This window comes from Leucoraja erinacea, chromosome 37 (assembly GCF_028641065.1).
Source record: "Leucoraja erinacea ecotype New England chromosome 37, Leri_hhj_1, whole genome shotgun sequence".
In the NCBI taxonomy this organism is placed as follows: Eukaryota; Metazoa; Chordata; class Chondrichthyes; order Rajiformes; family Rajidae; genus Leucoraja; species Leucoraja erinaceus.
The window spans coordinates 6471434-6495259 of record NC_073413.1 but is presented as its reverse complement, the minus strand read 5'-3'; the positions used below and the strand labels follow the sequence as shown (position 1 = coordinate 6495259).

Below are 23826 nucleotides of genomic sequence, written 5' to 3'. Positions count from 1 at the left end.
ATCACCACCCCCCCCCCCGGACTCGTGTTATTATTTATTCAAATCGTTTGCTATGTCGCTCTTCAAGGGAGATGCTAAATGCATTTCGTTGTCTCTGTACTGTACACTGACAATGACAATTAAAATTGAATCTGAATCTGAATCTGAATCTTCAAGAAGGAACTGCAGATGCTGGAAAATCGAAGGTAGACAAAATTGCTGGAGAAACTCAGTCTGAAGAAGGGCTTCGGCACGAAACGTTGCCTATTTCCTTCGCTCCATAGATGCTGCCGCACCCGCTGAGTTTCTCCAGCATTTTTATCTACCCAAGACTAGAATAATGCAGAAGAGAAATTATCGCAAAGTTGTTGCTTATTTTCTTTGCCTTCATTCACAGAGATTTCAGTCAATGCCAAGGACATTACCGCCACTTTAGACCTGCCGTCTCCTCAGAGTGTGTCTCCCACGCTAACCATGTCCCCGCCGCTCTCTGTTCTCAAAGTGGAGCCACCGTCTCCTCAGTTGCTGCTGGAGCCCATCACCGACAGTCAGTCGGAGAGCCGGCTGGAGGACTTTCTCGTCAGCACGACCGGGGTGCCGTTGTTATCCGTGGACCACGACGGCACTCAGCCCCTCTCGCTCATCGACGATCTACACAACCAAATGCTGAGCAGCTCCAGTATACTGGAGCACCCGCACTCACCCATGGACACCTCGGACTTGCACTTCACCACCGACACCACCAGCCTGACCCTGGACCTTGCCGACACTAACTTGGACAACATGGAGTGGCTGGACCTCACTATGGGCGGCTCCTCAGTGGGTCTCGCTCCCTTGAGCTCCGTGACCCCCAGCGTCTTCTCCACTGACTTCCTAGACGGCCACGACTTGCATTTACACTGGGATTAACGTCAACAGCCAAAACGTTGTGGGCAACCCTTCCTTCGCAAAGCCCCCTCGGTCAGCGTGGGACTTTGGCGGGGGGGGCTGGTGCTGAATCGGGGAGAGAGTGTCCTCCAGCGTGGCTCTCCGTCGTCACTATAACTGAGCGGGAGCGAGCCAAGAACGCACGTCCTTTCCGCCAAGGATCAGAGGGCCTTCCCTGTGCAAGGGTCGCGGGCAAATACAGGCTGGAGCTCGTGGTTGTATCTCTTGAGCCCAAGCAGTGCTGCTGATGGAACCGAGTCCAAAATCAGAGGACGGACTTTATTAAATTTGACCCAAACAAAATGGAGACGTTGTTCTGTGGTCTTCACCAGGCTTCTGGGTTGGTCTTGTGGTGAGAGGGTTTACAGCCTCAGCACGTTCTGTCTCTCAGATTTTCCGTTGCCAAGCCTGTCCCTTTGCACTGGTTTGGGGCAAGTACAAGTTTTCAAGACAGGAACCCAACGGTACAGTAACTGAGTAGGGGAATGGAAAGCCAGCATACTCTTCCCCGCCACCAGCCCGGCCCCCCGTTCAGTCCAAGTCTGAATGTCATCGCAGTCTGCCTCCAGAGCCTAGTCCTGCTCTAAGATCACCAAATGAGACTTGTGTTCGCGACCGGCTCGGATTGTAACCGCAATGTTTTGGCTTTGTTGTGAAATCATTTCTTGCCCCAGCTAGCTGGAAGTGTCTGCTTTAGTCTGCGGAGAGGAGCTGAACTTTAGCCCTGGACAGCTTTCACCAAGCCTCCTTACGTGCCATTTGTTCTCAGCCAGACGTGGAGTTGAATTATTGGAGCTGGCCGGCGGGTGTTGTCCCAAGGATAGCGGCAATTTAGCCCAAAGGTCAGATACCACCAACGTCCACTCTGCCCACTACATATCCAGGATCGAAACCAAGAAATCCCAGCTTAAAGAGGAAAGTGTCAGGACAATCCCAGTGCCGTCTTTGTGGTGTTGACACCAGGTGAACTAAGCTGGGGCGGTCGTCGAATATTGACCTTTGACCGCCAACCGAGTCAGGTGCAACATCTCTGCGGTCCCCCTGGTTTGTGGGCGCGGGGCTGTCCGTCCGGTTTCTCCTTCCCTCGGCGGCCCAAGCTGTGCGGCCCGTGCGAGGGGTTCCTCAGCCTCCCACATGCCCCACCCGTCACACACTGCGAAGGGAGTCTGAGAAGCCGAGGGTTCGATGCCGGAAAGGGGCCACGAATTAACGCAGTATTTCTTAAAAGAAAACACACAAAAAAAGGCGTTTTTAAATCCACGGCAGGAAGAAGAAATTGTCCTTCCTGCCAGCTACATGAAGAGTTTTTTTTTTTAAACTGTAAAGTTACAATCAGTAAGAATGTAAAATTGCATACTGTAATATGTGCACTATAAGTCATATCTGTGTATAGGTTGCATAGCTACCTACAGCTATGTTATATAAATCACGACAATATAACACTGGTGTACAGGGCCCACTTTTGAATACAAGCCTTGAAAATGACTACTTTGCCCAGCCTAGTGGATTAGCAGTTTGACGTATGCCTCAGTGGCTTGTGGTATAGAGCTTGTGTGACTCACCAGTGTTGTCTGCATCTCATGCCTTGAGAAGTAGCACGACTAAGCTAATGCATTTCCATTTCATTGATGGCTGAGAGTGGGACAGCATTAACTTTGGGGCATGGAAGGATTGTGTGCTTGGTTTCTGGGACATTAACACTAAGCTGAAGGCATCTTATGAGGAACTAGTTTGAACACAATGACAAATGGGTGGAAGTTGCCTTGAATTCTTTGTTTCTTTCACATTAAATTATAGTTACCGGGCATTGTATTGAGTCCAGAACAATGCTGTGATTTTTTTTATTTTAGAAGATAGACACAAAATGCTGGAGTAACTCAGGGCAGCATCTCTGGAGAGAAGGACTGGGGTCGAGACCCCTTCTTCAGACTGAGAGTCGGGAGAGGGAGACAGATAAGGAAGTGTGAGGTGTGAAAACAAGACATCAAAGGGGATGCGGATCAAGGAAAAATGTAGACTAGACCATTGTTAGCTACGAGAAGATGACAAGGAAGATCAAATTTAAGCATGGGGACAGTCATACTGGTCAGAGAACTAGGAAGGGGGAGGGATGGAGAGAGAGGAAAAGCAAGGGTTACTTGAAGTTTGAAGTCAATATTCATACCGCTGCCCAAGCAAAATAATTCTTGAAACATTTGACATGTGTTTTGCTAAAATCATGTTTGACATATTCTGCAAGCCTTGTAGTTGAAGACAGAGCATACATCATGCATAATTGCTATTACAAGTTAGTGGCCAAGACAACCGTTCTAGTAGCCAAAAGTGATGTTACAAGGGGGCTGGGTTCCATTTGCTTTGGTGACCATCTCTTTGCTCATGTCTTCTGTTCCTGTTGACCTCATATTTGCGTTTCAGTCTAGGGGAAGCCCACTGCAGGAGCTGACGGCTTCAATGCTGTCGAGTTATTCTTTACTTTAAGGAGGTTGAGAGAGATAACAGCAGTGTCACTGTTCCCTGGGCCATTACGGAATACAGAGTGACTCAATTGGCCGTGGAAGGGGAGAATTTAATTTTCAACGGTGGTGAGGAAATGATTGAAGGTTGTTGGTCTGATCCAAGGCACAGTAGACCACTGCCTCCCACACCACGGAAGGTGTGTTCTATCGAAAGATTGGAATCCCACTCCCAGCTAAGAGGCGGGCAGCATGGTGGCGCAGCAGTAGAGTTGCCACCTTGTAGTGTTTCAGGTGCCAGAAACCCGGGTCCGATCCTGGCTCTGGCCGCTGTCTGTACGGAGTTTTGCACGCTCTCCCCGTGACCTGCGTGAGTTTTCTCCTGAACTTCGGTAACCTCCCACACTCCAAAGACGTACAGGTTTGTAGGTTATTTGGCTTTGGTATAAATGTTTTTTTTAATTGTCCCTCGTATAGGATAGTGTTAATGTGCGGGCGCAGACTCGGTGGGCAGAAAGGGCCTGTTTCCGCGCTGTACGTGAAGACAAAACTGAACTAAACTTGATATCGTTCATCTATTTTGCTGGACAGAGTTGTTTGCAGAGATGAAACAGTGAATTTCTTTGCACCCCCTCAATCAAAAATAGCACCCATCACATTTATCCACGCACTCAAAATGGGTTTGGTGTTGGGTTGGCTGGTGTGCTCCATGGCAGGGGGGGTAAATTCTGCGGCTGTGCATTGAACATTTGTCTTGGTGATCCAAAGCGAACCATTCCTGGGCGTGGGTGAGCACCTTTGCTGGACGTCACCTCCTCCCAACATCACCCTTGGCATGGAAATGGTGACAATGCTTCATGTCCTCAGGTCCCCACCCCAAGACACAGCAACTAGGAAAACCTGCAGAAAAGTTTGGTGACCATCCTCGAACAATGTTCTCCATTGACCAAAAGGATCCCCCAGTCAGTATTAAGCCATGGATCTCAGCATAGAAACATTGAAACATAGAAAATAGGTGCAGGAGTAGGCCATTCGGCCCTTCGAGCCTGCACCGCCATTCGATATGATGATGGCTGATCATCCAAATCAGTATCCCGTACCTGCCTTCTCTTCATACCCCCTGATCCCTTTAGCCACAAGGGCCACATCCAACTCCCTCTTAAATATAGCCAATGAACTGTGGCCTCAACTACCTTCTGTGGCAGAGAATTCCACAGATTCACCACTCTCTGTGTGAAAAATGTTTTCCTCATCTCGGTCCTAAAAGATTTCCCCCCATCTCGGTCCTAAAAGATTTCCCCCTCATCCTTAAGCTGTGACCCCTTGTTCTGGACTTCCCCAACATCGGGAACAATCTTCCTGCATCTAGCCTGTCCAACCCCTTAAGAATTTTGTAAGTTTCTATAAGATCCCCCCTCAATCTTCTAAATTCTGGCGAGTACAAGCCAAGTCTATCCAGCATATCCCTATTGCACATACATTGTGCTTCAACATCCCAGCACAGATGGCAAATGATGGTTACATTGTGTAGGATCCTTCTTCAGACTGAAACGTCACCCATCCATGTTCTCCAGAGATGTTGCCTGACCCGCTAAGTTACTCCAGCACTTTGGGCCTTTTATTTTGTGGTAAACCCGCATCTGCAGTTCCTTGTTCCTCGATCAGTTATCAGCGTTGGGTTTTAGCTGGAATGTCATGAAACCAGCTGTACTTAGTCCAGGACAATCGCCAGATTTAACTCTGGTGAAGCAAACTCTGCTATTTCCGTCACCTCTCTTGGTTGATAGTCGCAAAACACAAGGATTTGGAGCTCGATCCGACTTCTGTATCAATTACAAACTTCATTTCTGTGCACGAAGAATTGGCCCCGATTACAAGTTGTTGGGTTAGGTTTTTGATCTTTAAATGCCTCTGGTTTAAGGCACGTTTCTCCTCTGCTTGTGCTCCAGTACGCTTGCTCCTGTTTCCTGGAGTTCTGCAGCTTGTCACATCCACTATCCTTCGGTAGATGAGCCTGCATGAATAACGTCACTGGTTGCATTCCCTGCTAATATGCATCTCTTGTCCCCTGTAGCTGTGCTCTCAAGCAGGGACCCTCCCCCTCCTCGATGGGGGCCCTGAAGAGTTCCGGGAACTGATTTGATGCCAAACCAGTCTTTCTAGACCTTCTTAAACATTTTCTAAACCTTCCTTTATGTTGGCTACGATGTGAATTGAATACGCCTGGTTCTTGAACATGGTACCATTAGCCTTTACCATTTGCTTTGTGTTATGGTAACCCTACCCGAGCAAAGGCTGCGTTCATCACCAGTCCCTTGTTGAGTCAGTGATTAGGAGCAGAATAAGAAGGAACTGCAGATGCTAGAAAAATCAAAGGCAGACAAAAATGCTGGAGAAACTCAGCGGGTTCAGGCAACACCTATGGAGCGAAGGAATAGGCGACGTTTCGGGTCGAGACCCTTCTTCAGACTGATGGCGATTCAGAATGAGGCCATTCGGCCCATCAAGTCTACTCTGCCATTCAATCGTGGCTGATCTATCTTTCCCTCTCAACCCCATTCTCCTGCCTTTGACCCATAACCCCTGACACCCTGATGGGCCATTCATGTCACAGTGGGGAATATTATGTCCAAATGTATTTAAGCACCAGATTATTTGTCCATGAATCCCCTGTCTAGTTCATTCGATACAATCACCCTATCCTGTTCATCTCTCTCTCTATTGATGGACCTTTGACCCAGTCTAAACCCTTTGCAGGTAATTCCATTCCAAGTTAAATCGTTGTCCCTCTTATTCCCTGCAATCTCTTGACTTTATAAATTAAAACACACACACACATATATATATATATATTTGAACTTAGAAGCGTGTACTTTGACGGGCTATCTATGAGGGTATTAGATTAAATCACGTCCGCTTAGCTTATCGTGAGACCAGAACACTTTACAGAATCTCTTCAATTTCAACATCTTCAAGATTCAAGAGAGTTTATTGTCGTGTGTCCCTGATAGGACAATGAAATTCTTGCTTTGCTTCAGCACAACAGAACATAGTAGGCACGAATGCAACATGGCAGCGTTTGGGCCATGCTGAGGTCTGGAATTAAATCAATGGCTACAGTTTTCCAATCTCTGATTCCTCGGAGAGTGTTGGCTAAAAACGGGCTGATAATTCCCAGCATTTTCTATTTTTGTTTCAGATTTCCAGCATGTGCAATTTTTTCCCCCCGTTACCACATGGACTTAAAGGGCCATGTCCGAAGAAGGGTCCCGAACCGAAACCCTGTTCTCCAGAGATGCTGCCTGGCCTGCTGAGTCACTCCAGTACATGGTGTCTTTATATGGACATAGGTTTAGGTCTTTACAGAAATTTAATCTCCTGAACTCAGCCCTTCAGGCTGTTCCCATTTGCAGAGGCGACCCAGCTGTAGTGAAGAGCAATAGAGATGAGAGTTTTTAAAATATATATATTTTATAAAAAGTGGAAAATTATGCAATAATCTGTAAATGTGTTGGAAAGGGAATCCTCCAGGGCTTTGAGGCTACGAGGAGCAGAGTAGTGTCAATCACCTTGAAGTGAGCCAGATTGGGCCAAATGACTTATTCCTGTACAGTAATGATTCTCGAACGAGTATGGGATTAACGAGAGGCTAACACATAAACCATGGACTCGGTCTATGGATCCACCAGCTGCCAAGACTGGACTAGCTGCTTCCCAGGGGATTTTGCAATTCCTACCATGAGCTACAATGGGTTACAATCCAATTGCAATGCACCTTCGACCAAATTCACGACAGAATGAAATTCATCACTGAACACTGGCGAAACACTCAGCAGGCTGCTCCCAGTCAGCATCTGTGGAGAGAGAGGGGGAGATAGAGAGTCAAATTTTCAGGTCAGTAATGGGCCAAAAGCAAAGAAGGTTTTTCGATGAGGCAGGATTTATTCTTCCAAATTGGCAGCACTGGCCCTTTTGGCTGAGTGGGCTGTTTTGCGATTACATTTTGCAGGCTCTGCAGACACGGCTTTCCCAGCTGGAAGGTGTTCCTGACCCGGGTGAAAGCATCTGCAGTTCCTTCTTAAAGACTTTGTTGAGTGTTGGATTGAAGCATGTCGGCAGTTCAAGCCTTATTCCAGTGCTCATTGACTGCAAACTTGCTGTAACTCTGCACGTTGATGTCATCTCCACATTCAGTCTTGGCAGTCAGGCCATGTGTCGTGTGTCTGGTTAGTATCCTGTGGAAACAATGACCTGCAGATGCTGGTTTGCACAACAGGACAAACAACACTGGAGTAACACAGTGGGCTCAGTCAGCATCAGTACCCTGGCTAACCCACCTCATCACTCCAGCACCTTGTGCCCTTTTCTGGCTGGTATAAGGTTATAAGCGATAAGAGCAGAATTAGGCCAATCGGCCCATCAAGTCTACTCCGCCATTCAATCAGAAAGAGGCTGATCTACCTCTCCCTCCTAACCCCATTCTCCAGCCTTCTCATAACCTCTGACACATATACTAATCAAGAATCTATCTATCTCTGCCCTAGTAATATCCATTGACGAGGCCTCCACACAGATTCACCACCCTCTGACTAAAGAAATTCCTCCTCATCTCCTTCCTAAAGGCACGTCCTTTAATTCTGAGGCTATGACCTCTAGTCCTAGACTCTCCCACTAGTGGAGACATCCTCTCCACATCCACTGTATCCAAGCCTTTCACTATTCGGTAAAGGGCCTGTCCCACCAGCATGCGACTCCATGCGGCAAGCGCGACCTAACGTGGTCACTTGAGCCGTGCGGCCTCGCGGGGCCGGTCCCACTTCGATCGCCGGAGCCGTATGGAGTTGTACGGAGCTGGTCCCGACATCGCACGGGGCTCCGAAAAACTGACCGTGTTCAAAAATTCCGCGCGCGGTAACGGCCCGCAGCCGCCTCGACGCCGTACGCACCGCCTCGACGGGCGTGCGCAGCGTTCTCAACGCCGTACGTCACGTGCGAACTTCCCGCGGACTTCGCTCGAACTTCACGTCACTCACTCGACCTCCGCGCGGCCCCCGCTTCTGGTTTGGTCGCGCTTGCCGCATGCAGGTCGCATGCTCGTGGGACAGGCCCTTTAGTTTCAATAGGGGGGATGAGAAGGGCGCAGGCTTCATTGGGGCATCCTCTTGTCCTTTCTGCCACCGGCCTGGGGTGAGATAACAGCAATAGGGGGTGGAATCATCTCCACCACATCTTCAGGATAGTGACGAGGGGCATTGAGGGGGTGGAAGCTGCTGGAGAAGGTGGTCTGTCGAGGAAACCAGTGAAGTTTGACACAAAATGATGGAGTAACTCAGGCAACATCTCTGGAGAGAAGGAATGGGTGACGTTTCAGGTCAAAACCCCTCCTCAGATTAGTTATGGGAAACGAGAGATATCAATGGTGAAGTGGAGAGATATAGAACAAATGAATGAAAGATGTGCAAAAAAGTAACGATAATAAATGAAACGGGCCACTGTTAGCTGTTTGCTAGGTGAGAACGAGAAGCTGGTGCAATTTGGATGGGGGAGGGATGGAGAGAGAAGGAGTGCAGGGGTTACTTGAAGTTAGAGAAATCGATATAAATAACACTGGCTTGTAAGCTGCCCAAGCGAAATAGGAGATGCAGTTCCTCCAATTTGGGATAAGGAGCAATGATCCTCTATTCCACACTGGTCCAGGCTGAACGGAGCAAATGCGTTCCTGCTGGCTATGGTGTCCTTTACTAATCACTGCACTGCGGTTGGCTGGTATGGCCTCCCACTTAAATGAAGTGCCACATCTTTGCATTAAAAAGTTCACGAGTCGGAATTTGAGTGATAGATAATCTCTGCTGTACTAGAGGTCTTGAACTTGAGCAACCACCAATCATTTCCTCCCGAACCAGGCAGAGCTCCTGTGTAAACCAGGATGGTCCAAACCATTTTCCTTTGCCTATGTTCCAACTATGAGCTGTGACCATTCACTGGGGGGCATTTTGGAGGAATGTACCTTGATCAGGTTATAACCAGCCAAACTCAAGGAAGACATGGAGCGGGGGGGGGGAGAAAGAAAGGAGACACAAAGACCTTTACAGTTTGCTTTTTTTTCTTTTTCAACTGTATGTAAACACTGTATTTGTGTTGAACTTTTTAAAACATTTTTTAAAGAAATATTGTGTTTGTATTATTCGGCCTCCATTTATTAAAATCATGGGATGGATTGTTCCAATTTTACAATGGTTTATTTTTCAAAGTAATGAAAGGGGCTTTTTAATTTTCTGGGAAGTATCAGGCCCCTGTTTATCGTTAAAAAAAATGGTGTAGAACTTACATTCGGGGAACCATGTTTTCTTGGAAAGCACCTGAGCCTTTAGTATTTTTCTCTTTAATATTTAGGTCAGAAATAGTTCAGAAAAAATCCATCCAAATTTTTGAAATCTGATTGACTTCACTAATGTACAGTTTCATTGTTTCAAATAGGGTTGAATAGGCAGGGACAAAATACATGTACAAATGAGAGAAGTTTTGTATAAAATCAGCATTGAAATCTACCATTACATTGATGTGACTCGTACAGAGAACTCTAGTGTACAATTCCAACCATTTTATTTTTTAACATGCTCGGACACCAGTTATTGTAATAACTCTGCCAAAGGTATTGGTCCAAGATAGACACAAAATACTGGAGTAACTCAGCGGGACAAAAATACTTCACACAAAAAAACATTGAAATCATATTTCTACAATGCATGATTTTAATGCATCAAATTTCAAAAAGTCCCTCCCCGAGGCCGGTTATGAGTGATCGCTCTGACCCCCCACTTTCAAAAACGCTCCGCGGCCCCTGAGACAGCATCTCCAGAGAACATGGATAGGTGGCATTTCGAGTTGGGACCGTTTACATACTCCACTCAGCTCTCCATTTAACCCAGTTTCAACCCAAGAGAACGTCTAGGTCCATTAGTGTTGGCAAATGATACAGGGGGGCAGAGTTGGATGAAGGGAAGGTAAAAAACAAGATAGGAGAGACAAGGAACTGATACATTCTAGACAGCTTGAGGTGAAATATTCCAACATGATAAAGAGCAAGAAATGGAAAGCAAAGAAGAATAAGAGAAACGAAAGATTGAAAAAAATGATAAGCGATAATTAAAGAAATCAAGCTAGACAAAAATGCTGGAGAAACTCAGCGGGACAGGCAGCATCTATGGAGAGAAGGAATGGGTGATGTTTCGGGTCGAGACCCTTCTTCAGATTCAAGGGGCTTAAGTTGATGTCAAAATTGTTGTCAATCAATTGGGGTCGTTCTTTGGAGACTGAAGAAAGGCCCCGACCCGAAATATTGTCTAGGTTTTCCATCCACAGATGCTGTCTGGCCTGCCGAGTTCCTCCAGCACTTTGTGTTTTTCTCAGGATTCAAGCATCTGCGGTTACTTATGTCTGTCGTCTCTCCCATGGTTGGCCAGTAGATGGAGCAGTGAGTAACGTTGTGGAAAGATCCCATGGGCCATGTGTGGACTTTAGTGCACAATTTCCACACAGGGTCAAATCAATAAGTGGCTGGAAACTGAATTAAAATTATATTGAAAGATTATACAGCTCTTCGGCCCAACGAGTCCATGTTGACCATGGATCACCGTGTTTGGTCCATATCCCTCCAAACCTGTCCTGTCTAACTGTTTCTTAAACGTTGGGATAGTCCCAGCCTCAACTACCTCCACTGGCACTGTTCCATACACCCACCTTTGTGCAAAAGTTACCCCTCAGATCACTCATTCACACTCGTTAGACTTTAGAGATACAGTGGGGAAACAGGCCATTCGGCCCACCGAGTCCATGCCAGCCAGCGATCATCCCGTACACTAGTAACACTATCCTACACACACTAGGAACAATTTACAATTTTACCTAAGCTGATCAACCTACACACCTGTACGTCTTTGGAGTGTGGGAGGAAACCGGAGCACCCAGAGAAAACCCACGAGGTCACAGGGGGACCTACAGACAGCAACTCTACCGCCATCTACTCCCTATAGGGGGGTTGCACGTAAGGTCACTGGGTCATAGGGCTTGACGCACGGAGCCACTCAATCCATCTGGAGGACATCCGTAACTTCCGGTATATGTTATTAATGCAAGAAACGCGTACTTTCCTACCTGTTAAAAACCGCCAAAATGTTGCATTTTTGCGCTGAAAAAAATAGTGGGAGTCGGGGTAAGTGTGAGAGACATGTACCCAACTTCAGAATTCCAAACGTGAAGCGAAATGAAGGTAAAGAGAAGCGAGAACTGAAGGGACAACAGCAGCTAAAGTGCTTGGCGAACATTGGCCGTGCAGATATCGGAATTGAAAATATTGGGAATTATCGCCTTTGCTCACTGCATTTCATCAACAGTAAGGCATTATTTGTGTTTTTTCTTGATTCCTTTGGTATCTAAAAAGTCTCGGAAGTGATAAATCTGGCTGTAAATTTTGCTTTCTTTTTGTATGTAAAAACCCACTTGAAAACCATGGGCGATTTTAAAATTTTACAGCCAGATTTATCACTTCTGAAACTTTTTAGATGCCAAAGGAATTAAAAAAAACCCACAAATACTGCCTTACTGTTGATGAAATGCAGTGAGCAAACGGCCAATGTTCCGCCAAGCACTCTGTCTGTTGTTGTCCCTTCAGTTCTCGCTTCTATCTACCGTCATTTCTCCTCACTTTTGGAATTCTGAAGTAGGATAAATGTCTCACACGCTTATCCCGTTTTTGGGATGTGGGAGGAAATCGGAGCAATGACCTGTGGCACTGGGAGACACCAGTTTTCCACCAGCATCTACAACTCTGTCAAGGAGAGGTGAGTGTGGAGCCAGTCCCACACAGAGCCGCCAGTACCATAGGTGGCCACTATTTGTATACTTTGGGTAAGCACTGTGACAATCAAGTAATTCATTCCATAGAAGGGTTTCGGCCTGAAACGTTGCCTATTTCCTTCGCTCCATAGATGCTGCTGCACCCGCTGAGTTTCTCCAGCACTTTTGTCTACCTTCGATTTTCCAGCATCTGCAGTTCCTTCTTCAGATTCAGATTCAATTTTAACTGTCATTGTCAGTGTACAGTACAGAGACAACGAAATACATTCGACAACGAAATGCATTGAAACGAAATGCAACGAAAAGACATTCTTGAACATTACATAGACCAGTCCAGTACAGGAACGGGTACATCTGAGCTCAACATGATGCCAAATTAAACCATCCTTTCTACCTGCACATAATCCACATTGTTCCATAACCCCCCCCCCCCCCCCCCCCCGATAGGAGGAGAAACAAGGAACTGCAGACACAGGTTTATTAAAAAAAACTGCTGGAGTAACTCAGTGGGACAGGCAGCATCTCCAGAGAGAAGGAATGGGTGACGTTTCGTGTCGAGACCCTTCTTCATGGAGTCCTTGAGTGGAGCTGTTTATTTGTGGAAATTGAAAGGTGGTCAGGGCGAGAGACTTCATCCATACGGTTGTTACAGTGTGGAAAGAGGCCCTTCGGCCCAACATGTCCCAGCTACACTAGTCCCACCTGCCTGCGCTTGGTCCATATCCCTCCAAACCTGTCCCATCCATGTACCTGCCTATCTCTTTCTTAAACATTGGGTTAGTCCCAGCCTCAACTACCTCCTCCGGCAGCTCATTCCATACACCCACCACCCACTGTGTGAAATAGTCACCCCTCAGATTCCTATTAAATCTGAGGGGGAAGTCCAGAACACGGGGTCACAGTTTAAGGCTATATTTAAGAGGGAGTTAGATGTGGCCCTTGTGGCTAAGGGGATCAGGGGGTATGGAGAGAAGGCAGATACGGGATACTGAGTTGGATGATCAGCCATGATCATATTGAATGGCGGTGCAGGCTCGAAGGGCCGAATGGCCTACTCCTGCACCTAATTTCTATGTTTCTATGATAAGGGGGAAGTCTTTCAGCACCGAGATGAGAACAACATTTTTCACACAGAGAGTGGTGAATCTGTGGAACTCTCTGCCACAGAAGGTAGTTGAGGCCACAGTTCATTGGCTATATTTAAGAGGGAGTTAGATGTGGCCCTTGTGACTAAAGGGATCAGGGGGTATGGAGAGAAGGCAGGGATGGGATACTGATTTGGATGATCATATTGAATGGCGGTGCAGGCTCGAAGGGCCGAATGGCCTACTCCTGCACCTATTTTCTATGTTTCTATGTTTCCAAATCTTTTCCTTTCACCTTAAACCCTTGTCCCTTGGTCATCAGTTGCATTTCATTCCCTTCTCCCGCGGGCATCATGACCCCTCCTCTCCCCGTCCCCTCCCCCGGAGAAAGATGCAACATTCCGGGCATATTTGGCTGATTAACCGATCGACGAGGCAGGGTGGAGGGTGGAGGGTGGAGGGTGTATTGTGAACATACAGCTCCTCCCTCGGCCGCCTGCTCCTCAAGTGCAAAGATCTTCTAGCAGAGCTCTGCCATGGGATCTTTGCTCAAGTGGAGGGGGGTGGAGAGGAGAAGCAACGCCCCTATACTCAATCCCCCCACACACACACACACACACACACAACTTGGGGAGGGAGATGAAGGGGCAACAGAGGGAGTGGGACAGGGGGAGGGATGAGAAGGAAGGGGCCGGGCTGTGGGGATAGAAGTCTGCTTTGAGTAACACTTGCCCTGGCCCTGACATTTCCAGCCTGGGTTTGTTTCCTCATTGGAGTCGAGTATCAGCTGGCGGCCACATTCCACCTCCTCCCCTCCCCACCCCCCCTGCACTCATCCCAGCTTTATTTCGGGAGAGGAAGTTTGTTGGAGCTGCAGACTTTGTGTTGGTAGACTGGCCTAAAGGCGGCAGCTGTGAGCGGGGAGCGGCCGGGAGCCGGAGCTGGAGCTGGGCTTGTAAGTCATCTTTGTGTGTGTGTTTGCTTCCATTACACCAATGCTGCTGTTTTCTCGCCTGGGGTAGACCGGGGTAGAAAGACCGGCCCGGTGGGGAGAAATCTCAAAAATCTCAAAATCTCAGTCGCCAGAGGAAAAGTGCAGAGAGACTGAGACTCTCATGGCTTTTGGCCAGCGCGGTTTAGTTGCAAAGGTTTAGTTGCAAAGGTTTAGTATTTTCTGATGTTGTTTCCTCGTTGGGAGTCTGGCTCGACTTGTGGATCCGCGCAGTTCAACATGTTTCATGAACTACCGACGCAAAACATGGCAAGCGAGTTGTTGTTTGTGTTGGGATTTCTCTACAATTTGTCTACGATTAAGGAGCCAAAATAACTCTATGATCGGGAGTGCTCCTGTTTGTAGAATTCACAGATAAGTAAAGAGAGATTCGGTTTCTTCCCGGCTGTTATCAGGCAACTGAACCATCCTACCATTAACTACAGAGCGGCCCCGAACTACTATCTACCTCATTGGAGACCCTCGGACCATCTTTGATCAGAGTTTATCTTGCACTAGATGTTATTCCCTTTATCATGTATCTGTTCTCTGTGGATAGTTTGAGTGTAATCATGTATTGTCTTTCCGCTGACTGGTTAGCGTGCAACAAAAGCTTTTCACTGTGACAATAAACTCAACTTAAAATCCGAGTTGCTTCGGGAGAAACTAGTTCCACTGGTTCCTGTGTAGGAAGGAACTGCAGGTGCTGGTTTACACCGAAGGTAGACAAACGCAAAAGTGCTGGAGTAACTCAGCGGGACAGGCAGCGTCTCTGGAGAGAAGGGATGGGTGATGTTTCGAGTGGAAATAAGGGTCCCGGCCCGAAACGTCCCCCATTCCTTCTCTCCAGAGATGCTGCCTGTCCCGCTGAGTTATTCCAGCACACCATCAGAGTAAACACACGCAGGTCACGGGGAGGACATGCAACCTCCACACAGACAGCACCCGTGGTCAGGCTTGAACCCAGGACTCTGGCGCAGTAAGGCAGCAACTCTACCCCTGCTCCACCGTGCCGCCCTTATTAAGTTGTAGAGTTGTCATAGAAACATAGACAATAGGTGCAGGAGGAGGCCATTCGGCCCCTCGAGCCAGAACCGCCATTCAATATGATCATGGCTAATCATCCAAAATCAATACCCCGTTCCTGCTTTTTCCCCATATCCCTTGATTCTGTTAGCCCTAAGAGCTAAATCTAACTCTCTCTTGAAAACATCCAGTGAATTGGCCTCCACTGCCCTCTGTGGCAGAGAATTCCACAGACTCACAACTCTCTGGGTGAAAAAAGCTTTTCCTCATCTCACTCCTAAATGGCTTGCCCCTTATTCTTAAACAGTGACCCCTGGTTCTGGACTCCCCCAACATCGGGAACATGTTTCCTGCATCTTGCCTGTCCAACCCTTCAAGAATATTTGTATGTTTCTATAAGATGCCCCCTCATCCTTGTAGGATGTGTAGGACAATGCTAGTATACGGGGTGAATGCTGGTCGGTGTGGGCTGAAGGGCCTGTTTCCGAGCTCTGTGATTCTATGACTCTTGTGAGTTTTCATTGTGAGTCCTGAGTGGCATCTTTCCAAACCTCCTCTGACCGACTGCAGCCTATTCAAACGGAACTACAGCAGTCTGCGTAACTAATAAGTTTTTTCCTTGTTTGTCCTCACTCCGAGTGCCTGGGCCAGGAACTTGCTTTGAACTCAGACTCCCCTTCCACGGGGAAAAATACTCTGTGACTATCTCCTCTCCTCTCTGTGGCCTCCATAATTCTATAAAGTCACACCTTCTATAATCCAAAGCAAACAAACTCCGTCTCTCAAATCTCTCCTTATAAATAAAGCCCTCCATTTCAAGCAGCTTCCTGGTGACACAATGTGTGGGAAGGAACTGCAGGTGCTGGTTTATACCGGAGATAGGCGCAAAGTGCTGGAGTAACTCAGCGGGACAGGCAGCATCTCTGGATGGAAGGAGTGGGTGGCGTTTTGGGTCGAGACCCTTTGGGTTCTGTTTGCACACCTTACACTATTTTCACATCTATACACGTCCTTATCTATGCACCGCCCACTACCCTGACATCAGTCTGAAGAAGGGTCTCGACCCGAAACGTCGCCTATTCCTCTCCAGAGATGCAGCCTGTCCCACTGAGTTACTCCAGCACTTTGTGTGTATATTCGATGCGAACCAGCATCTGCAGTTCTTCCCACCCACAGGCTTGTAGGTTAATTGGCTTGGTATACATGTCAGATTGTGCGTAGGATAGTGTTAGTGTGGGGGGGATTGCTGGTCGGTGCGGACTGGGGGAGGGGCCGAAGGGCCTGTTTGCCCGCTGTGTCTCTCTAAACCAAACTACAAATCCACCAGTGACTGCCTGTCGATCTGTGAGCAGTGACTGTGCACTTGCCTGCTCTGTCAACACATTGCCAAAGAAGGTCTGGTCTGGTCTGCTGCGTGTGTGTATGTATGTATATGTGTGTGTGTGTGTGTGTGTGTGATCCTCCAGCGACTATTCACCCACCACTGATAGCAGCACTCTCACATTCAGATTCAGATTCAATTTTAATTGTCATTGTCAGTGTACAGTACAGAGACAACGAAATGCATTTAGCATCTCCCTTGAAGAGCGACACTCTGGACACAGCTCAAAACTTAATGGCCCCTTCGCTACTTTAGTACAACCCCCCCCCCCCCCCACACAGCACCCCCTTTAAAAAAAAATACATTTACACAATCTCTTGTTCTGAAAATCCCGCGGAGTTTTTTTTTTAACCAACTTGTTCGGGCTTTGTTTTGCCCTCTGCGTGATGTGCAAATGACTGCCAAGCGGAACAGGCCCTTAAAGAAGACGCAGGGGGTCAGGAGGCAGCTGTCAGGGTGAAGGGGGTGACTGCACCCCTTCACTGAGCCCCCAACAGCTGGTGAGAAGAATTGAGACAATTGAGAAGAGTTGCTAAAGAGGGGGGGACTGATTGTAAAAATCATTTCTTCACAAAACCCCTTCCAAACCATTCTGTCGAACAAAATGTGTGTTAGGAGGTGACCTGCAGGTGCTTGTTTACGCTGAAGATAGCTGGGGTAACTCGGTGGGACAGGCAGCACCTCTGGAGAGAAGGAATGGGCGACGTTTCGGGTCGAGACCCTTCATCAGATTAGAAGACAGACACAAAATGCTGGAGTAACTCAGCGGGACAGGCAGCATCTTATTTTGTGTCTATCTTCGGTTTAAACCAGCATCTGCCGTTCCTTCCTACACCAGACTGTCCCAGTTCTCCGACCAATCTGACTGCGTCCCAGAGTACATTTTATCTCTGTTTGCTTCGTTTTCATCTGCCCCACCTAACAATCATCTCGTCTACATTTTCCTTGATTCCCATCAGCTTTGATGTCTGGTTCTCACACCTTACCCTTCCTTATCTCTGTGTCTCCCTCTCCCCTGATGCAGTCTGAATAGATAATAGGTGTAAGAATAGACCATTCGGCCCTTCGAGCCAGCACTGCCATTCAATGTGATCATGGCTGATCATCCCCAATCAGTACCCCGTTCCTGCCTTCTCCCCATACCCCCTGACTCTGCTATTTTTAAGAGCCCTATCTAGCTCTCTCTTGAAAGTATCCTGAGAACCGGCATCTGAGGCAGAGAATTCCACAGACTCGCCACTCTCTGTGAGAAAAAGTGTTTCCTCATCTCCTTTTAAAATGGCTTACCCCTTATTCTTAAACTGTGGACCCTGGTTCTGGACTCCCCCGATGAAGGGTCCCGACCAGAAACGTCACCCATTCCTTCCCTCCAGCGACGCTGCCTGTCCCGCTGAGTTACTCCAGCACTTTGTGTCTACTGTTAGACTCGTTCGCCCCTGGGCTGAACCACTCGAGGCGAAGTGTAACAGCTGAACACAATGCACCTTGTATCAGAGTCCCCAACACTGTGATTTAGACAAAGGTGGTGGGTGTGTGAAAAATGCATTCAAGATTCAAGAGAGTTTATTGTCATGTGTCCCAGATAGGACAATGACATTCTTGCTTTGCTTCAGCACAACAGAACATAGTAGGCATGAATACAGAACAGATCAACGTGTCCATATACCATTGAATATATATATATATATATATATATAGTATATATATATTACACACACACACACACACACACACACACACACACACACACACACACACACACACACACACATAAATAAACAGATAAAGTGCAATAGGTTATTAATGATCAGAGTTTTGTTTGAAGTTGAGTTTAATAGCCTGATGGCTGTGGGGAAGTAGCTATTCCTGAACCTGGACGTTGCAGTCTTCAGGCTCCTGTACCTTCTACCTGAAGGTAGCGGGGAGATGAGTGTGTGGCCAGGATGGTGTGGGTCCTTGATGACACTGCCAGCCTTTTTGAGGCAGCGACTGCGATAGATCCCCTCGATGGAAGGAAGGTCAGAGCCAGTGATGGACTGGGCAGTGTTTACAACTTTTTGCAGTCTTTTCCGCTCCTGGACGCTCAAGTTGCCGAACCAAGCCACGCCCACTGTGGGAAGCATTCAGCAATGTAACTGGAGTTTCTACGTTAAACTATCTCTGGGGAGAACATCGACACAAGATGCTGGAGTAACTCAGCGGGTCAAGCAGCAACTCTGGAGAAAAGGCATGGGTGACGTTTCGGGGTGAGAGCCATTTCCAGACTGAGAGTCAGGGAGGGGAGAAACATTCTTGGTTATAAGAAGGGTCTCGGCCCGAAACGTCACCCATTCCTTCTCTCCAGAGATGCTGCCTGTCCCGCTGAGTTACTCCAGCATTTTGTGTCTACGGTTTAAACCAGCATCTGCAGTTCCTTCTTACACACTTGCTTCTAAAATGTCAGCATGTGAGTGTACAAGGACCAGATCCACTAATGTTCTGACACAATTTTCAATGGCTCACAAGACCACGAACTATCGGAGCGGCACGGTGGCGCAGCGGTAGAGTTGCTGCCTCACAGCGCCAGGGACCCGGGTTCGATCCTGACTACAGGTGCTGTCTATCCGGAGTTTGTACGTTCTCCCTGTGACCATGTGGGTTTTCTCCGGGTGCTCCGGTTTCCTCCCACACTCCAAAGAATGTGCAGGTTTTGTAAGTTAATTGGCTTCTGAAAAAACTGCCTCTAATGTGTAGGATAGAACTAGTGTACGGGTGATCGCTGGTCAGAGCGGACTCGATGGGCCGAAGGGCCTGTTTCCACGCTGTATCTCCAAATTAAACACCAAACAGTGGAGAGTATTATATTATTATTTGTTGAGGTGATTGAAATCTTCTTGCTTCAGAAATCCTTTAAATTTGTCTCCAGCTATTGAGGGCTGATCTTATAGAGGTGTATAAAATCATGAGAGGAATAGATCGGGTGGAGTTTCTTGCCCAGAGTAGGGCAATCGAGGACCAGAGGACATAGGTTTTCAAGGTGAAGGGGAAAAGACTTAATAGGAATCTGAGGGGTAATTTTTTCACACAAAGGGTGGTGGGTGTATGGAACGAGCTGCCGCAGGAGGTAGTTGAGGCTGGGACTGTCCCAATGTTTAAGGAACAGTTGGACAGGTACATGGATAGACTTACAAAATTCTTAAGGGGTTGGACAGGCTAGATGCAGGAAGATTGTTCCAGATGTTGGGGAAGTCCAGGACAAGGGGTCACAGCTTAAGGATAAGGGGGAAATCCTTTAAAACCGAGATGAGGAGAACTATATTTTTTCACACAGAGAGTGGTGAATCTCTGGAACTCTCTGCCACAGAGGGTAGTTGAGGCCAGTTCATTGGCTATATTTAAGAGGGAGTTAGATGTGGCCCTTGTGGCCAAGGGGATCAGAGGGTATGGAGAGAAGGCAGGTACGGGATACTGAGTTGGATGATCAGCCATGATCATATTGAATGGCGGTGCAGGCTCGAAGGGCCGAATGGCCTACCCCTGCACCTAATTTCTATGTTTCTATGTTTCTATGATAGGACAGGTTTAGAGGGATGTGGGCCAAACGTGGGCAGGTGGGAGGGGTCTGAAGACACGGGCAAATCTGGAGAAGAGTTATGACCTGAAACATCACCTATTTGTTTTCTCCAGAGATGCTGCCTGTCCCGCTGGGTCACTCCAGCGCTTTGTGTTTATCTCCCGCATAAACCAGCATCTGCAGTTCCTTCCCACCCATCAACTCACAAACTATTTACATGCGGAAATGATACACATGGTAAATGAACAGGTGCGTGGATAGAACAGGTTTAAAGGGATGTGGGCTGGTGTAGCTGGGACATGTTGACCGGTGTGGGCAAGTTGGGCCGAAGGGCCTGTTTCCACGTTGTATCACTCTAATGGAATCAGAGAGCGTGCAACAAAAATGAGTCTGAGATGTTGATCAGTAGTGAGATGGTGAACCTGCAGCTTAATATTTAGGGATGAATCAAGTTTGATTTAGTTAGAGCCATGGAGTTTAATTCCAAGATAGACAAAAGTGCTGGAGAAACTCAGCGGGTGAGGCAGCATCTATGGAGCGAAGGAAATAGGCAACGTTTCGGGTCGAAACCCTTCTTCAGACTCCTCCAGATTTGATGGTGATGTTTGAGTAGTTTAGTTTAGAGATGCAGCACGGAAACAGGCCCTTCGGCCCATCGAGTCTGCACCGACCAGCGATCCCCGCACACTAACAATATCCTACACACTAGTGTCAATTTACACTTATACCAAGCCAATTAACCTACAACCTGCACGTCTTTGGGGTGTGGGAGGAAACCGAAGATCTCAGAGAAAACCCACGCAGATCACGGCGAGAACGTGTATATACTCCATACAGACAGCACCCGTAGTTGGGATTGAACCTGGGTCTCCGGCGCTGCAAGTTCTGTAAACCAGCGACTTGACCGCCGTGCCACCGTGGCCGCCCTTGTAGTTGATGCGTTCAAGTTCGTGAGCTTATTGTCATGTTTCCCTGTATAGGACAATGAAATTCTTGCTTTGCTTCAGCACAACAGAACATAGTAGGCATTTACTACAAAACAGATCAGTGTGTCCATATACCACAATATATGTAGCGTTGGTTGTATCTTTAAGAGCTGTGGCAAGGCTTGGATACATTATTGTAGCGATTTGGCTGATAATGACTCCCTTCAATAAAAGATGCTCTGTTGATATTTCTGCATCTCTTTATCAGCAAGACAAAAGAGGCCACACACACGAGAGTATGGAGGTTATATTTAATCTCTCTTCATGCGCTGGAGTGTTATATTCGCTGCTGGGCGGCACAGTATGGGAGGAATGTGAAGGTCCCAGGAGGGGGTAGGAGAGACTTTGTGGAATTAATTTCAGGGGTGGGTAGACCAGGGAGGGTGATACAGTAGTGTTGGCTGTAAAGAGGAGGAGACTGACAAGGGACTTGTCTGAAGAAGGGTTTCGGCCCGAAACGTTGCCTATTTCCTTCGCTCCATAGATGCTGCTGCACCCGCTGAGTTTCTCCAGCTTTTTTGTGTAACCTGACAAGGGACTTGTCCATCTCTGGAGAGCATGGATGGAGGACAGCATTTTGTGTCTATCCAGCCTCACCCTCTGCTTGCTTTCGCAGCTCGTGTGTGACGGTGCTCTCGGCCTGCTGCTGCCTCCAAGCTGAGGCCCGGACCTTGCCGAAGGGTCAGGATAGAGGCGGAGGGGTTGAGCGGGGGTCGAGGCCCTGACCATGACTGCGAGACCATGAGCGTCTCGCTGGAGGAGAGTCTGCAAAGCGATGCGGAGGGGGTGTGGAGCGCTGACATTGAGCACAGCTTCCAGGAGGCCCTGGCCATCTACCCGCCCTGTGGCAGGCGGAAAATCATCCTCTCCAACGAAGGCAAGATGTACGGTGAGTGGCGGCCACCTGGTCTACGTTACACTTCACACATACAGCGTGGAAACAGGCCATTCGGCCCACTGAGTCTGTGCCAACCATACACTAACACTAACACTAACCCTACACACTAGGGACAATTTTACAGAAGCCAATTAACATACAAACCTGTACATGTGTATGGTTATACCTTTAGTCTTAAGAAGGGTCTCGACCCGAAACGTCACCCATTCCTTCTCTCCAGAGATGCTGCCTGACCCGCTGAGTCACTCCAGCATTTTGTTTCTACCTTCGATTTAAACCAGCATCTGCAGTTCCTTCCTGCACATTTAACCTGCATGTTTAGTTTAGCTTAGTTTAGTTTGGAGATACAGATTGGAAACGGGCCCTTCAGCCCACTGGGTCTGTGCCGACCAGCGATCACCAATACACTGGTTCTATCCAACACAATTTACAGAAGTCAATTAACCTACAAACCTGCATGTGTTTGGCATGCGGAATATTTGGGGACTGAGTTCGTGCAGTTTCCTGGCCTCACTCATCAATTAGTGGCTCTGCTGTGTTTCTCCCTCAGGACGCAACGAGTTGATCGCCCGGTACATCAAGCTGCGTACAGGGAAAACACGGACCAGGAAGCAGGTACGTACACGGCGCCTTAAACCATCCTACGTCTCCTGTGCACGTGTACATGTGTGTGTACATGTGTCAGCTTGGGTATAATGCACGTGTGTCCATATGCTTTCGTGTGTGCCTGTTTGTGTGTGCACATGTGTGTGTTTGTGTATGTGTGTGTGTGTGTGTGCACATGTGTGTGTGTGTGCATGCCTGTGTATGTGTGAGAGTGTGTGTGTGTGTGGTGTGTGTCTGAGTGGATGTGTAAGTGTGTGTGCGTTTGCCTATGTGTGTGTGAGTGAGTATGTGTGCATGCCTGTGTTTGTGTGTGTGTGTGCACCTGAGGATATGTTTGTGTGTGTGTGTGTGTGTGTGCACCTGAGGATGTGTGTGTGTGTGTGTGTGTGTGTGCATGCCTCTGTGTGTGTGTGTGTGTGTGTGTGCACCTGAGGATATGTTTGTGTGTGTGTGTGCACCTGAGGATGTGTGTGTGTGTGTGTGTGTGTGTGTGTGTGTGAGTGAGTATGTGTGCATGCCTGTGTGTGTGTTTGTGTGTGTGCACCTGAGGATATGTTTGAGTGTGTGTGTGTGTGCGCGCATCAGTGCCTGTACATGTGTGTTCTCCCCTCGGGTGCGTGTACGTACAGACCATGTCCTCAGTGACGGTGGGACGTGGCTGTGATGTCTGTGAACCCGTGGCTGGATGTGAACCGGGCACTGTGGGCAGGGACATCTCCCTGTGCGGCCGGCCCCTGTGTGTTGGACTGCGGCCCCATGTGTGAGTCACGTGCGGCCCCTGTAATGACCACCAGACCTGACTACCTGCCTCCTCTCCACCGACAGGTGTCCAGTCACATCCAGGTGTTGGCTCGTAGGACATCACGTGATGTTCACAGCAAGTTCAAGGTAGGGTGGAGGAAGGAACTGCAGGTGCTGGTTTACACCGAAGATAGACACAAAATGCTGGAGTAACTCAGCGGGACCGGCAGCATCTCTGCAGAGAAGGAATGGGCGACGTTTCGGGTCGAGACCCTTCTTCAGACTAGTTAAGGAAAAGGGAAACAAGAGATAGAGACAATGATGTAGAGAGATAACGAACAATG

The 23826-nt window shown here is 47.9% G+C and overlaps 2 protein-coding genes across 3 annotated transcripts in view; both read left to right on the top strand.

The window, feature by feature from the left end:
* LOC129713706 (myocardin-related transcription factor A-like) overlaps positions 1-9576 on the top strand; it is a 145603-nt gene extending 136027 nt beyond the window's left edge. Inside the window, 1 exon segment of the mRNA XM_055662957.1 lies at positions 377-9576. Within this exon segment, the coding sequence (XP_055518932.1) occupies positions 377-888 (512 nt within the window). The 3' untranslated portion in view covers positions 889-9576.
* A 4358-nt stretch (positions 9577-13934) lies between these two features.
* Positions 13935-23826, top strand: part of LOC129713849 (transcriptional enhancer factor TEF-1-like) — a 23905-nt gene continuing 14013 nt past the window's right edge. The window contains exons 1-4 of one of the 2 annotated variants that reach the window (XM_055663190.1): positions 13935-14255; positions 21854-22126; positions 22686-22750; positions 23567-23629. In XM_055663190.1, coding sequence (XP_055519165.1) covers positions 21979-22126; positions 22686-22750; positions 23567-23629 — 276 coding nt within the window. In that variant the 5' untranslated portion in view covers positions 13935-14255; positions 21854-21978. The remainder of the gene's footprint in view (positions 14256-21853; positions 22127-22685; positions 22751-23566; positions 23630-23826) is intronic. The other variant, XM_055663191.1, reaches the window with a different exon arrangement.